We start from the raw sequence: 16,905 nt of genomic DNA on the forward strand, positions 1-16,905 counted from the left end.
CATCATTACTACAACTGGGAAATACTTGCTGTAATTTGACACTTTTTAAAAAATTACAAGCCAGAAGGCAGTATCAGTTCACGGGGTTACAGGTCTGGAACAATCGTAATAATGAGTTTTGAAAGAGTGTGGGCTTTCAAGGAATGCACTTAAGGAACGGCAATAAACAATAAGCAGCTGGACACAAAATGCTGGAGTAACTCAGCGGGACTCAGCTGAGAGAATGGAGCAGCTGGGCTTGTACATTCTAGAGTTTAAAAGGATGAGAGGGCATCTCATTGAAACTTATAAGATTGTTAAGGGTTTGGACACGCTAAAGGCAGGAAATATGTTCCCGATGTTTGGGGTGTCCAGAACCAGGGGCCACACAGTTTAAGAATAAGGAGTAAGCCATTTAGAACGGAGACGAGGAAACACTTTTTCTCACAGAGAGTGGTGAGTCTGTGGAATTCTCTGCCTCAGAGGGCGGTGGAGGCCGGCTCTCTGGATACTTTGAACAGAGAGCTAGATAGGGCTCTTAAAAATAGCGGAGTCAGGGAATATGAGGAGAAGGCAGGAATGGGGTAGTGATTGGGGATGACCAGCCATGATCACATTGAATGGCGGTGTTGGCTCGAAGGGCCGAATGGCCTCTACTGCACCTATTGTCTATTGTCTATAGTCCTCTGGTTCTCGATTCCCCTACTCTGGGCAGGTGACTATGTGCATCTACCCAATCTACACCTCTCATGATTTTGTACACAAATCTAACCCTTAGTTTATTTTTGAGTTGACCATAATAAACATTGGTTGAGACAGTTTAGTTAAATGGAGTGCACCCATGGACACAGGCTCCAATTTTCACTTAAGGATGTTTCTGTCGGTTCCCCCGGTGCAAGAGGCTCTCACCCAGAATGACCGCAAAGATGGTGAGAAGGACAAAGGCGTTTCTCTTGAAGAAGCCCAGGATGTCCCGCCCGCTGATGTCGCTGAGGCTTTTCTTGGCCCGGCCAGCCCGTTTCCTGAGGGCCTTCTGCAACCGTTGGACCCTGCTGTCCGCAGGGCTCCTGTTGCCCGAGTCTTCGTTGAGGAAGAGGCTGTTGACGTTGGTCTGCCGCTCGCTCATGTTCGAATCCAGCGCCCGCTCCGCCAGGACTCCGGCTGGGAGGAAGCTGTGGAGAGAAGAGAAGGGAGAGAGGGGGAGGTGAAATCAAGTATGCTGGAGAAAGCAGGATGGAATGGAAGGGGATATCTTATGGAATAGATTACTTTATTGTCACATAGAAACATAGAAACATAGAAATTAGGTGCAGGAGTAGGCCATTCGGCCCTTCGAGCCTGCACCGCCATTCAATATGATCATGGCTGATCATCCAACTCCGTATCCCGTACCTGCCTTCTCTCCATACCCCCTGATCCCCTTAGCCACAAGGGCCACATCTAACTCCCTCTTAAATATAGCCAATGAACTGGCCTCAACTACCCTCTGTGGCAGAGAGTTCCAGAGATTCACCACTCTCTGTGTGAAAAAAGTTCTTCTCATCTCGGTTTTAAAGGATTTCCCCTTTATCCTTAAGCTGTGACCCCTTGTCCTTGTCACCGTGAGATCCTTTGCTTGCAGACCCAATGTATACTAATAATGGCCACCAACAAAGTTACAAAGTATGCCAGCAACTTTGTTCTCTCCCCCCCCCCCCCCCACCCACCAGTGCCCCCCCCCCCCCACACACCGGGTCCCCATTGTCCATTGTTCTCCCCCCCCTCCTCCCACCCCCACAGTGCCCCCCCCCCCCCACCCCCCCCCCCCCCCCACACCGTTCCACCTTTGTTCTTCCCCCTCAACTTGTTAGTGTAATCTAATATTCACCAGGGTCTCAACGCAACGATTAGAGGGGTCTTTGAGATCAAGTTGCAGCCAGCTGCAATGAAATTCCTGACCACCCCTGTTCCTTGTAGAAATTACACAAGGCAGGGCGTTCCGGTCTGCAGCGAGACTTTTAACGATCCCTGGACATTTGCAAGACTACAACATCGGCACGACTTGCTTTCACTCCCAATAAAATATTGCCCAATCTTTTCCCAAGTTGATTTTCTTCTTGCCCAGAATTAACATACTAATTGTCTATTTTTTTTAAATGCAAAACATATTCTATGCAATGGACAATAGACAATAGGTAATAGGTGCTCCATCCCAGCACTTCCAACGATGACCGCTGAGCCTGTTATGGCAAGCGGGTCCAACTGACACGAGCAGCCCTGATGGAGAAAGGAACTGCAGATGCGGGTTTAAACCGAAGATAGTTACAAGTGGCGGTGGAGGCCGGTTCTCTGGATACTTTCAAGAGAGAGCTAGATAGGGCTCTTAAAGATAGCGGAGTCAGGGGGACATGGGGAGAAGGCAGGAACCGGGTACTGATTGGGGATGATCAGCCATGATCACATTGAATGGCGGTGCTGGCTCGAAGGGCCGAATGGCCTACTCCTGCACCTATTGTCTATTGTCTAACCCAGAGGTGTGAATGTTGACTTGTCTAACCTCAAGTAACCCCTGCATCCCTTCCCTCTGCGTCCCAACCCCCTCTCCCACCCTAGACATCGTACAAGTTTCACTGTTATCCTGTGTAAATAAAATGTGCAGCACGGTGTCGCAGCGGGTAGAGCTGCTGCCTCACGGCGCCAGAGACCCGGGTTCTATCCTGACTACAGGTGTTGTCTGTATGGAGTTTGTACGTTCTCCCCGTGACAGCGTGGGTTTTCTCCGGGTGCTCCGGTTTCCTCCCACACTCCAAAGACGTACAGGTTTGTAGATGAATTGGCTTGGTATAAATGTAACATTGTCCCTAGTGTGTGTGGGATGGTGTTAGTGTGCGGGGATCGCTGGTGGGTACAGACTCGGTGGGCCGAAGGGCCTGTGTCTGCGCTGTATCTCTAAACTAAACTAAACTATTGAGTTTCACTGTCTGTATAACTCGTCATCACCTCCCCCACAGCCAACAATGGACCATTGTGAGCTCCACCTTTCCTTGATCACCATTGCTTTTAGCGTATCTCCCTTCCATTTGTTCTATAATCTCGCAATATCACATTTTATTTAATTGAAAATTAAAAACACGAAATTCCGAATGTAGTTGGCAGATTGGACGCCATCGATGGAGAGATGAAGCAAATGTTAACGTTTCGGGTCGATGGCCTTTCATGGCAGCAACTCTACCCCTGCGCCACTGTGCCACCCCTGTAGTCTGGATATCCTGCATGAGGCTATTATGCTCCACCAGAAGGCAAACGTAGGAACAACTGATCATCATCGCATGTGTCTGTGTCAACATTCTACCAAAGAAGAATTTTCTGATCTTCAATACGAGTTGAAAGGAAAAAGTAACGATAGATTTCAAAGCAATTTCAAAGGAAGGTCTTTGGGGAAACACATCAGACTTTCTGAGCGAATGCCATTGTTTCTGTTGGAGACCAGAGGTCGGGGGTGGAAAGTTATTGCGAAGAGAAGGCAAACACCAAGTGGAACATTTTGTTCAAAGGCATCAATGGAAAACAATTGAAGAACATCATGAAGATCGCCAGATGTGAAGCCAGTGGTGGCAGCTTGCCCCCTCCGAGCAAGAGGGTTATGGGGAAAGGATACAAGACGAGTGAAAACTCCACTATATCATGAGAGTTTGTCACGCAACAAGTCTTGTGTGTCAGAATTCAGAAAAGGAGGACCCTGCATGGGGGTGGCAGCTGTGAGAGGCTGTGGGGGGGGGGGGGGGGGGATTGGGGGAGAACAACGGAGGACCTGGCACTTTGTCACTTCATCAGCGCCCTTTATGTAGTGACACTTTGCATACCTTGGGCGTGCAAAGCAAAGATTATCACTATGACAATAAAGTATCATTCATTCATTCATTCATTCATTCATTCATTCATTCATTCATGCATACATACATACATTCATTCATTCATTCATTCATTCATTCAATTCATGAGCTGATTTTTAGTGAGCGATTAAATTAATACATAAGTTAATACACGACGAAGGTGATGATCACAAACACACATTTGATGTCCACCACAACTTCCAGAGAATTTAGATAGATGCAAAATGCTGGAGTAACTCAGCGGGACAGGCAGCATCTCTGGAGAGAAGGAATGGGTGACAAAATTCTTAAGGGGTTGGACAGGCTAGATGCAGGAAGATTGTTCCCGATGTTGGGGAAGTCCAGAACAAGGGGTCACAGTTTAAGGATAAGGGGGGAATCTGAATGGGTAGGAAGATAGACACTGGGAGTAACTCAGCGGGACAGGCAGCATCTCTGGAGAGAAGGAATGGATGACGTTTTGTGTCGAGGCCCTTCTTCAGACTCAGGGGAGAGGAAAATGGGAGATATAGATGTTGTAGATAGATATAGAACAAATGAATGAAAGATTTACAAAAAAGGAATGATGATAAAGGAAGCTGTCCATTGTTAGCTGTTTGCTAGGTGAGAACAAGAAGCTGGTGTGACGTGAGTGGGGGAGCGGTGGAGAGAGAGGGAATGCAAGGGTTACTTGAAGTTAGAGAAATCAATGCTCATTGCCACTGGGCTGCAAGCTGCCCATGCAAAATATGAGATGCTGTTCCTCCAATTTGCGTTTAGCCTCAATCTGACAATGGAGGAGGCCTTGGACAGAAAGGTCAGTGTGGGAATGGGAAGAAACATATGGAATTCACATCCGTGCATGCGACTACTGTTTTCCTGCAACAAAGGCTGATAGTATGACAACATATGCACACACAAAAAACTGCAGGTGCTTGAAAATGGACCAAAAAAAAGCGTGCTGTTGGAGGAACTAAATGGTTCAATGGTTATTGTCATGTGTATTGAGGGATAACAAAGTTATTATTTTTTGCATACAGTTCAGGAGAAGTATTACTGTACATAAGCACATCTTAGATTGAGTACAACTGTACAAGAACAGTAGACTGAGACAGTATACAGGACTCGCCAGGTTTTGGTGCCATTTTCAAGTCCAAGTTGTTATAGCCGTAAAGTTTTTTTTAGTTTTTTTGCATTTTAAGGGCCTGTCCCACTTACGCGATTTTTTTCGGCGACTGCCAGCACCCGTCATAGTCGCAGCAAGTGGCCGTAAACTTTCAACATGTCGAAAATCCATCGGCGACCAGAAACAGGTACGACTCTTTGGGCGACTAGTCACGTCCGTACAGGTGCCATATAGTTTGTGTCCATAGAAGTAACTGCCTCAAATGTTTTGGTGAATACAGCATTGTACGGTTCACAAACCGGCATATTCTGAGTGAATATATATTGAGTGAATCACATAGTGACCAACACAGATTATCTCAAGTTGGTGAAGAACTGTCATAATAACTAGCACACATCTGTCAAATGTCCACCTCATAAGGTCATAAGTGATAGGAGCAGAATTAGGCCATTCGGCCCATCAAGTCTACTCCGCCATTCAATCATGGCTGATCTATCTCTCCCTCCTAACCCCATTCTCCTGGTGACTGGAGTTGATTTAATGCATGGAATCTATATGTAAGGGATGTGTAGGAAGGAACTGCAGATGCTGGTTTAAACCAAAGATAAACTCAAAATGCTGGAAGAACTCAGCGGGACAGGCAGCATCTCTGGAGGGAAGGAATGTCTGAAGAAGGGTCTCGATCTGAAACATCAACCATTCCTTCTCTCACGAAACATCGTGGTTTGAAGATGGAATTAATCTACCTGGCAAATAGTATTTCTAAACACTGACTGCATCAATATCAGCCGACAAACTAGGAGAACTCCACCATAAACAATAAGTGGAGGTTACATATCAATTCAAGATAGACATCAAATTCTGGAGTAACTCAGCGGGACTCTCCGCCATTCAATCATGGCTGATCTATCTCTCTCTCCTAACCCCATTCTCCTGCTTTCTCCCCATAACCCGTTCCAACCAATCCCTTAGAAAATGTTTCTGACTGTCTACCTTAACTAAGCCTCTCATAATCATATAAACTTTAATCACGACTCCTCTCAGCCTAGGGCACTCCAGAGAAAACAATCTCAATTTGTCCACACCCCTCGTTGTAGCGAACGGCGTCTAATCCAGGTGGTTTCCCGGTAAACCTCCTCTGCACCCTCTCCATATAACCATATAACCATATAACAATTACAGCACGGAAACAGGCTATCTCGGCCCTACAAGTTCGTGCCGAACAACTTTTTTCCCTTAGTCCCACCTGCCTGCACTCATACCATAACCCTCCATTCCCTTCTCATCCATATGCCTATCCAATTTATTTTTAAATGATACCAACGAACCTGCCTCCACCACTTCCACTGGAAGCTCATTCCACACCGCTACCACTCTCTGAGTAAAGAAGTTCCCCCTCATGTTACCCCTAAACTTCTGTCCCTTAATTCTGAAGTCATGTCCTCTTGTTTGAATCTTCCCTATTCTCAAAGGGAAAAGCTTGTCCACATCAACTCTGTCTATCCCTCTCATCATTTTAAAGACCTCTATTAAGTCCCCCCTTAACCTTCTGCGCTCCAGAGAATAAAGACCTAACTTATTCAACCTTTCTCTGTAACTTAGTTGTTGAAACCCAGGCAACATTCTAGTAAATCTCCTCTGTACTCTCTCTATTTTGTTGACATCCTTCCTATAATTGGGCGACCAAAATTGTACACCATACTCCAGATTTGGTCTCACCAATGCCTTGTACAATTTTAACATTAAAATTGCTCCAAAGCCTCCACAACCGTATTGTAATGGGGCGACCAGAACTGCACCAAAACGTGGCTTAATCAAAGCTTAATAAAGCTGCAAGATGACTTCTTGTCTCTTATACTCAATGCCCTGAATGTTGAATGCAACATATCTTCTGCTTTCTTTACCACTCTATTTACTTGTGTTGCTCCTCTAACGAGACTATGGGCCTGGACCCCAAGATCCCTCTGTGCATCAGTGCAGTTATCTGTCCTTCACTGTCCACATTTCTATCACAAGTTCACAAGTTATAGGAGGAGAATTCGGCCCATTGAGTGTACTCCGCCATTCAATCGTGGCTGATCTCTGCCTTCTAATCCCATTTTCCTGCCTTCTCCCTATAACCCTTGACACATGTTCTAATCAAGAATTTATCCATCTCTGCCTTAAAAACATCCACTGACTTGGCCTCCACATCCCTCTGCGACAAAGAATTCCACAGATTCACCACCGTCTGACTAATGAAGTTCCTCCTCACCTCCTTTCCAAAAGCGCGCCCTTTAATTCTGAGTGTACGACGTTTGGTCCTCGACTCTCCCACCAGTGGAAACATCCTCTCCTATCTATTAGTCTAACGTCCAATTACCACAAATGCTTGAACAATCTATATTCAATCAAATTTGCAAATGTCCAGTTTCTCAACATTTGCCATGGGAAGCAACAAAGTCTGCACTTGTGACAAGAATCTTACGGAGTTTATGAGATGGTTCTTGTTTCCATCCGTTTGGCACTTGGACACCAAGTGACTGTGACACACACACACACACACACCCCCGTGCCACATGCCACATGTCACAGACTACTTAGTTCTAATTAACAAGTAAAACAACATTTATTTCAGTTTTGTGATGACACCTTTACAACGCTGCCTAATTGCTTGAAAATGATATTACTGCGCTGGATGTGCACTTCAAAGTCACCGGGAATATTACACGTGTAGGAAGGAACTGCAGATGCTGGTTTAAACCAAAGACTTACAAAATTCTTAAGGGGTTGGACAGGCTAGATGCTGGAAGATTGTTCCCGATGTTGGGGAAGTCCAGAACAAGGGGTCACACAGTTTAAGGATAAAGGGGAAATCCTTTAGGACCGAGATGAGAAAAACATTTTTTTCACACAGAGAGTGGTGAATCTCTGGAACTCTCTGCCACAGAAGGTAGTTGAGGCCAGTTCATTGGCTATATTTAAGAGGGAGTTAGATGTGGCCCTTGTGGCTAAGGGGATCAGGGGGTATGGAGAGAAGGCAGGTACAGGATACTGAGTTGGATGATCAGCCATGATCATATTGAATGGCGGTGCAGGCTCGAAGGGCCGAATGGCCTACTACTCCACGTATTTTCTATGTTTCTATGTTTCTATATAGACACAAAATGCTGGTGTAACTCAGTGGGACAGGCAGCATCTCTGGAGAAAAGGAATGGGCGACGTTTTTCGATCCAGACCCTTCTTCAGACAGTCTTCCCTTCGGACTGATGTGCTGCTCGGGAAAGTACATCGGTGTATTACTGCCTCAGGCTTAGTTTAGATTCAGAGATACTGAGGTCAGGTCGGGGGGAGTTCCCCCCCGTCACGGGTACCATGTAATCCCGTGCTACCTGCTCCATGGTCGGATAGTCGGTGACTAAACCACCTCCCCCCCACCTGGTTTGCCGGGTGAGGAGGGGGGGCTGTGGACCCCCAGCAGGACCAAAAACAAGACGGATGATCTTCTAGCGAGCCAACGGCCATCCACACTTCAGTAGAAGTTGCGCTTAAGAAGTTGTTGGAAAAATCAAAGGTAGACAAAAGTGCTGGAGAAACTCAGCGGGTGAGGCAGCATCTATGGAGCGAAGGAAATAGGCAACGTTTCGGAAACCGAAACGTTGCCTATTCCTTCGCTCCATAGATGCTGCCTCACCCGTTGAGTTTCTCCAGCACTTTTGTCGACCTTCAGTAGAAGTTGCGATCACTGTCGTACATGGCATTGTAAGGAATTATGATGAAGCACACACACACACACACACACACTCACACCAAAGCCCTATACTTCCAGCGGCGGAAGTCGGCAGGAACTGGAGGACAGAGATGCGTGGTGCGTCCGTCACCGTTCTCGTTGGAAACCAGCGCCACTGCGTCGCTAATGTTTTCAACGATGATGAATGAATGAATTTAGAGGTGCAGCGTGGAAACAGGCCCTTGGTTAACAGAGTCCATTTTGCCAAAGCCAATTAACCTACAAACCTGCATGTCTTTGGTGTGTGGGAGGAAACCGGAGCACCCAGAGAAAACCCACGCAGGTCACAGGAAGAAGGTACAAACTCCGTACAGACAGCACCCATAGTCTGGATTTAACCCCGGGTTTCTGTGAGGCAGCAACTCTACCAGAGGCATGGATATCACGAGCAACTTGGCCTGGTCCCTTCACACTGATATGCTGCACATAAGTGCGTTGAATTTTGTTGATGTTTGAGAAGATTTGACATGCCTGTGAGAACCCTCTCGAACTTTCAAAGACGTGCTGATGAAAGTAGTTTGAAGGGGTAGGCCGTTTAGAACTTAGATGAGGAAAATAAATTTCTCCCAGAGGTTTGTGAATTTGAGGAATTCTCGGCATCAGAAGGCAGTGGAGGCCAATTCACTGGATGTTTTCAAAAGAGAGTTAGATAGAGCTCTTAGGGCGAGCAGAATCAAGGGAGGAGGCAGGAACGGGGTACTGATTGTGGATGATGAGCCATGATCATAGTGAATGGCGGTGCTGGCTCGAAGGGCCTGAATAGCCTACTCCTGCACCTATTGTCTATGTATCTATGTATTGTCAACTTTCAATGCACAATATGCCCTTAAGGGCCAGTCCTTGGGCGCCATTTGCGCGTCATTTACGCGACAGGCCGGTAGTGACTGATGCGGGACTGTTGCGGAAAAATCGTCTAGCAGTACGACAGTTGCACGCCAAGTGCTCTTGTGGGCCCTCCTTCTTTTGGGAGCTATTTGCGATGTCGTTCATACTTAGTCTGATCTCCGTGGCAAGGATTTACCCAGTGAAAAATTTTCAAGACTACGCGCGCTTTATACCCCGGTGGTCATGTGGTGCGGCGCTCAGATGACGTGCAAATGGCGCGCCGACGGCATACGGGCGGCGCATGGTCATGGACGTTGACGCACGGTGAGGCATAATAAATTAGCACGGGCAATGTTCGTGCGTCACTGTGCGTAACCATGCATCACCATGTACGTTGTCAGTACGTCAGCGTGCGCAAGGGATGCGTCACGCGAGGATTTTGAGCATTGGGCGCCGCGCGTTACTGCGCATCACTGCGTAAGCCACCACGCCTCACTACGCGCCACGATGGGCCAACCAATTTTTAGGATGTCGTGTAAATGACACGCAAATGACACCCATGTGGGACAGGCCCTTTACACTTAACATCTACACAACAGGGTGACTACCAACCTATTTCTGTCAGCATCGCTGTACACTCCCCAGTCTCCACAGTAAAAGTCCACAATAAAATCTTGGAAAATATGAACAATTTCCCATAATTCTGGATTGAGCCTCATGGGAGAAGGTGGGTACTGACAATGAAATTCACCATTAGGTACAGTATGTCTACATAGCCTTTATCGTGCAGTGGTAGAGTTGCTGCCTCACAGAGCCAGAGGCCCAAGCTCGACCCTGACCTCGGCTACTGTCTGTCTGTCTGTGTGGAGTTTGCACGTTCTCCCCGTGATCGCGTGGGTTTTCTCCGGGTGCTCCGGTTCCCTCCCACACTTCAAAGACGTGCAGGCTAGCGGGTTAATTGGCTTCATGTAAATTGTCCCGAGTGTGTGCGGGATAGTGCTAGTGTACGGGGTGATCGCTGGTCGGCGCAGACTCGGTGGGCCAAAGGGTCTGTTGCCAGGCTGTATCTTTGAAACCAAAACTCAAATGAAAGGGAAGTATTTGAAGATGAAGACGTTAAACCTGCATGGTGGTCCACTCTTCAACGCGGTTTAATTGCACAATGGACAGGCCACGTCAATTGTCCAGTGTAATATTTTCTTAGAATGAATTCAGATGAAGATCAGATTAGTTTATTACTATATACTGTAGGTTACAATGAGATCCCTTGTTCGCTGAAGCTCCTCACAGTATACATGGTAATGATATAGACAACAATGAATAATGTGCCTGTTTTGGGAGACTGATGTCCTGTACAGAAACAGCCTGACCAGCCCATGGGATAAACGTTTCCTCATTAGAAACAAGGAACTGCTGATGTTGGTTTATACCAAAGAGAGACACAAAATGCTGGAGTGAACTCAACGGGCCAGGCAACATCTCTGGAGAAAAAGGAATGGGTGATGCTTCAGGTTGGGACCCTCTCTCAGATCCAGTCCATGTCCTGCAGAGATGCTGCCTGATCCACTGTGTTACTCCAGCACTTAGTTTAGTTTAGTTTAGAGATACAGCGCGGAAACAGGCCCTTTGGTCCACCGAGTCCGCACCGACTGGCGATCCCCGCGAACTAACACTATCCTACACACACCAGGGACAATTTACACATACACCAAGCCAATTAGCCTACAAACATGTGTGTCTTTGGACTGTGGGAGGAAACCAAAGATCTCGGAGAAAATCCACGCAGGTCACGGGGAGAACGTACAAACTCCGTACAGACAGTGCCCGTAGTGGGGATCGAACCTGGGTCTCTAGTGCTGTGAGGCAGCAACTCTACCGCTGCGCCACCGTGCTGCCGGCTCAGCTACTGTACTGTACATTCACAGTTCAAATCTAATTAGCTTCATTTATAATCCACCATCCCCATTTCAAGCATTTTGGTCGAGTACATTAATTACCAGCCGCCTGCATGAAAACCCTCTTTGGAATTATTCTTTGAAACCAAGACTCAGATTTCTTCTCCTGGGGATTCCCTCTACTGGACTAAATAGCTTCACTGTATTTTCCCTATTGAACTGCAATGGGTCCGGGTTTTTGTCGAGGTAAGAGTTGATTTGCGCCATGATCAACCTCTCAAAGCACTTCATCACCACCGACGTTAGTGTCATTGATAGCTAGATCGGGCTCTTAAAAATAGCGGAATCAGGGGATATGGGGTGAAGGCAGGAACGGGGTACAGATTGGGGATGATCAGCCATGATCACATTGAATGGCGGTGCTGGTTCGAAGGGCTGAATGGCTTACTCCTGCACCTATTGTCTATTGTCTATTGTCACTGGTCAATAGTCATTGAGGAACATCACCTTGCTCTTCTTGGGCACCAATAATGGCAAGACCTTGGGTAACATTGTGTAGGAAGGAACTGCAGACGATCCAAGGTAGACACAAAATGCTGGAGTAACTCAGCGGGACACGCAGCATCTCTGGAGAAAAGGAATGGATGATATTTCGGGTCGAGACCCTTCATCAGACCCCTGACGAAGGCTCTCAACCCGAAACGTCACCTATTCCTTTTTTTCAGAGATGCTGCCTGATCCGCTGAGTTACTCCAGCTTCTTTGTGTCTATCATCATTTTAAAAAGTTTAATCAGATCATCTTAACCTTCCAATTTGCCACATGAGCCAAGTTTATGAATGTAATACCATCATTTAATCTTTTAATCCTTTCTATTTTCACGGGAAACGTTTAACTTTCTTTCGTCTCCTCTCAAAAAGAAAATATTATGTTCCAAGATACTATCAAATTAAATCTCAGCCTTGATGTTCCCTGTAAACCAGGGTGCCAGAAATGCATTCAATGTTCTCATTGCAGACGAACCAAAAATCTATTCGGCAGGTGGAATTCTCAGCGGAATTGCCCAAATAATGAGTCTGTATCACGATTGCTGCCTCTTTCTTTCAGTCTATCTCAAGCATGGTGTGCAAGAGGACGCAAAGCGTTGGAGTAACTCAGCGGGTCAGGCAGCATCTGTGGAGAACATGGATAGGTGACGATTTGGGTGGGGAACCTCCTTCAGACTGATGATTTAGGGGGGGGAGGAACAGAGAGCCGGAAAAGGGGGGAGGCCGGACATGGCAGGTAATAGGTGAAAGGCAATGGTTGGGGGGGGGGGGGGGTGACAGGCCGTTGGTTGGAACAAAGGTCAGAGATAAGAACGATAGGTGTGAGACGGGTTTAAAGAGTTTTGGATTGTGAAGCCAGGGAGAGGGAAGTGGCAGGGATGGATGGGGAAGTGGGAGGGAGAGGGAGGGAGGGGGAGTGGAAGTGGGACACAGGTGGGAGTCTAGGTGGGGCCCACGGAGGGGAAGGGGGTGTGGGAAGAGAGGGAAGGGGGGTTTATGGGGGAGAATAACGGAGGCGAGAGGCGGGGGAGTGGGGGGTTAGTTGGAGTTGACCTAAAATTGGAGGATTCAATGTTCATACTGTTGGGTTATACGCTGCACAAGTGGAGAATGAGTTGCAGTTCCTCCAGTTTGCGTGTGGCCTCACTCTGGCAATGGAGGAGGGGTCAGGGTAGAACGATTAGTGTGGGAATGGGAAGGAGAGTGTCTTTATTTTTGGTCACCCTTAAATTTGCTAACCTTCGTCCCTCCATCTTTGAGATTTGGTGGCCCTTACCTTTCATTGTGTAGTTTCACCCTTGTACACTGCGCAGACGAACAGTAATTCCACTGAGAATTCCACGAGCCTAATAGATTTTTGGTTCGTCACACAGAGAGTGGCGAATCTCTGGAACTCTCTGCCACAGTAGGTAGTTGAGGCCACAGTTCATTGGCTATATTTAAGAGGGAGTTAGATGTGGCCCTTGTGGCTAAAGGGATCAGGGGGTACAGGATGAAAAAGCAGGTGGTACAGGATACTGAGTTGGATGATCAGCCATGATCATATTGAATGGCGGTGCAGGCTCGAAGGGCCGAATGGCCTACTCCTGCACCTAATTTCTATGTTTCTATGTGCCCTGACTTGGAATTTCCTTCGATGATTTTTGTTCCTAAATCCTTCAGTCCCTCAGATATTATCTCGATTTGATACATCTCTAAGTCTGCCTCTCTTGATCATTGAGCTGGCAATCCACTTGGATGTCTTAACTTAACAATATATAAATCTATTTGATTTGTTAGGTGATATTTGACAAGTGATTTGGCATTTGTCACTGGCTTGCCTCTCTTCAATTCTCTTATATTTGTGACCTGCACCTTTCAGTTTCTTAGATTTCATGAGCTGTTTCTTAGTTCCTCGAGTCCGTTTTCTGCGCTTCGTCTCTCAATCCTTGAGCCGTGACCAAGATCTCGAGAATATCTCTCATAGACGTAGGTGACTGTGCCTCTCAATCAATGCTCGATTGAATAACTTAAGCCTTAGCATTTCAAGCATTCCTATTCATGTATATTTTGTTAATTTGATCTATGAATAATGAATATGGGTGAAACTGTAGAACACACAGTCAGTGTTATCACCCCTCTTCACAATTCTCTCAGACGTTCTATTTATTTGTAATTTTTTGATTTTTGAATTTGATTTTTTGATTTTTTTGATTTTTGATTTTGATTTTTTGATTTTGATTTTTTGATTTTTGATTTTTTGATTTTTGATTTTTTGATTTTTGACCTTCATCTCTCTTGGATTTGGGTGCCAAGTGATTGATAAGGTCACAAGATCATAAGTGATGGGAGCAGAATTGGGCCATTCGGCCCATCAAGTCTACTCCACCACTCAATCATGTTTGATCTATCTCTCCCTCCTAACCCCATTCTCCTGCCCTCTCCCCATAACCTCTGACACTCTTGTTGGTCTAGGCCGAGTAAGTCTAATTCTTAGCCGTCGTTGTGTTTCCATGCCTCTGGAACCATCATCAGCTGCACCTCAGTTGCTCATAGATTTCATGACCTCTATAACTCTATGATTTGGTCCCAATATTTCAAAATACCTTGGAGATCTTGAACTAATTTCTATATCCAACATACATAATGCTCCATACATCAGCATCTGCACCAAACACAGTGATCAACATTGTACCGAAAGTCATGCACGTCACACAGAGATAAAGGTGTTTGAGAAGGTTTCACTGAGTACCACACATCGGCAGAGATACCTGCATAACATCATACTCCGATGACTGTATAAAAATTAAATCATATGGAATTGCAAAGTGCCTTTTCCAAAATTCATTTTGTTATATTTCACTATTCAGAACAAGTACAATCAGTCCCACAAATTTCAACAATTTTTTTTGTTGGTTCGTACTTACATGAATAGTCACCCTGGTATTGGATCTTTTTTTCTCTCTCAATGAACAGTGAACAACTGTTGCGTTAGCTGAGCATTCACTTGTTGATCTCTGGTGTTGAACTTTTTCAGCTGGTGTGCTAACACACGGAGAGAGAGAGAGATAGGGAGAGAGAGATAGAGAGGGAGAGAGAGAGAGAGAGATAGATTGAGCTGGTTTTGGGAATCTCTTCAGCACGGCTTCAGAATGTTTGGTTGTCAGTTGGCACTGAATTGCGTTAGGGAGGGAGAGAGAGAGAGAGAGAGAGAGAGAGAGAGAGAGAGAGAGAGAGAGTGAGAGAGAGAGAGAGAGAGTGAGAGAGAGAAAGAGAATAATAATCACACACTCACAGCGTTCCAGCACAGTAAGTTAGAGCAGGAACTAGTACAGAGATGCACAGTCTCTATCCATCCCTTTTGCCCAGCCTCTCTCACTCAGAATGGGTCCACAGATGACATTCACTACACATGGAAAGCCTCAGCAAAAACCGAGCCCACCCTTTCTGTGCCTGAAGTGGGAAGGCCACTAGCTGTTGATGCTTATCAGCAGCCAATGAGAAAACTCATGCATTAACAACTGCGACAATACTCATTATCCCCTCTCTCTCTCAGCACTGGAGGTACCTCAAAGAAGGGGCGTTAATGAAGACACAATACCAGTGTGAAGCAAACAGAATGTTACTGTGAGCTTCTATTTATGAAACAAGTGCACACTTCCCTCCATTCAAAGCTTTCATACCCAAAGCCCTATTTAAAACATACATTTGAACACAGGAATAGGGGGTGGGGGAACATGGGAACATTTCAAGACTCAAATATAAAATGGACATTTAAGCTCTGCTGCTATTTAGAATGCAATATGTGTAGATTTTTTTTTTTTATGTGATTTTAACAAAGCTGCAGTTATTCTGTGACAAAACCAGGCAATAAGTCTGGTCTGAAGAAGGGTTTCTGCCCGAAACGTTGCCTATTTCCTTCGCTCCATAGATGCTGCTGCACCCGTGGCTAAGGGGATCAGGGGGTATGGAGAGAAGGCAGGTACGGGATACTGAGTTGGATGATCAGCCATGATCATATTGAATGGCGGTGCAGGCTCGAAGGGCCGAATGGCCTACTCCTGCACCTAATTTCTATGTTTCTATGTTCCTCCGGCATTTTTGTGTACCAGGCAATAAGTCATCTCTGTTTAAGAAGGAACTGCAGATGCTGGAAAATCGAAGGTGGACAAAAGTGCTGGAGAAACTCAGTGGGTGCAGCAGCATCTATGGAGCGAAGGAAATAGGCAACGTTTCTAAGTCATCTCTACTTGGTATATAAAGTAGATCAAAATGCTGGAGAAACTCAGCAGGTGAGGCAGCATCTATGGAGCGAAGGAATAGGTGACGTTTCGGGTCGAGATCCTTCTTCAGACTCATCTTAACCCAGCCCCGTAAAAAAAACCAATTTGGTATGATCGGGCGTGAGAAATGAATAATTCTCAAGATCTTTTTTTCAAATAACATGAGGGTAAAGGGGAAATCCTTTAAAACCGATATGAGAAGAACTTTTTTCACGCAGAGAGTGGTGAATCTCTGGAACTCTCTGCCACAGAGGGTAGTTGAGGCCAGTTCATTGGCTATATTTAAGAGGGAGTTAGATGTGGCCCTTGTGGCTAAGGGGATCAGGGGGTATGGAGAGAAGGCAGGTACGGGATACTGAGTTGGATGATCAGCCATGCTCATATTGAATGGCGGTGCAGGCTCGAAGGGCCGAATGGCCTACTCCTGCACCTAATTTCTATGTTTCTATGTAAAAGCATTTTTTTCTACGGGGTTAGACAAAAATGCTGGAGAAACTCAGTGGGTGAGGCAGCATCTATGGAGCGAAGGAATAGGTGACGTTTCGGGTCGAGACCCTTCCGGGTCTCGACCTGAAACGTCACCTATTCCTTTGCTCCATAGATGCTGCCTCACCCGCTGAGTTTCCGGAAGGGTCTCGACCTGAAACGTCA

General features: G+C 46.1%; 1 protein-coding gene across 2 annotated transcripts in view; it reads right to left on the reverse strand.

The window, feature by feature from the left end:
* slc1a6 (solute carrier family 1 member 6) overlaps nucleotides 1–16,905 on the reverse strand; it is a 58,424-nt gene that overhangs the window by 24,365 nt on the left and 17,154 nt on the right. The window contains exons 1-2 of one of the 2 annotated variants that reach the window (XM_055658333.1): nucleotides 14,899–15,422; nucleotides 889–1,151 (exon numbers count right to left, since the gene is read on the reverse strand). In XM_055658333.1, coding sequence (XP_055514308.1) covers nucleotides 889–1,105 — 217 coding nt within the window. In that variant the 5' untranslated portion in view covers nucleotides 1,106–1,151; nucleotides 14,899–15,422. Of the gene's footprint in view, nucleotides 1–888; nucleotides 1,152–14,898; nucleotides 15,423–16,905 lie in introns of those variants that run through there. The other variant, XM_055658334.1, reaches the window with a different exon arrangement.

This window comes from Leucoraja erinacea, chromosome 29 (genome assembly GCF_028641065.1).
Source record: "Leucoraja erinacea ecotype New England chromosome 29, Leri_hhj_1, whole genome shotgun sequence".
Classification (NCBI taxonomy): Eukaryota; Metazoa; Chordata; class Chondrichthyes; order Rajiformes; family Rajidae; genus Leucoraja; species Leucoraja erinaceus.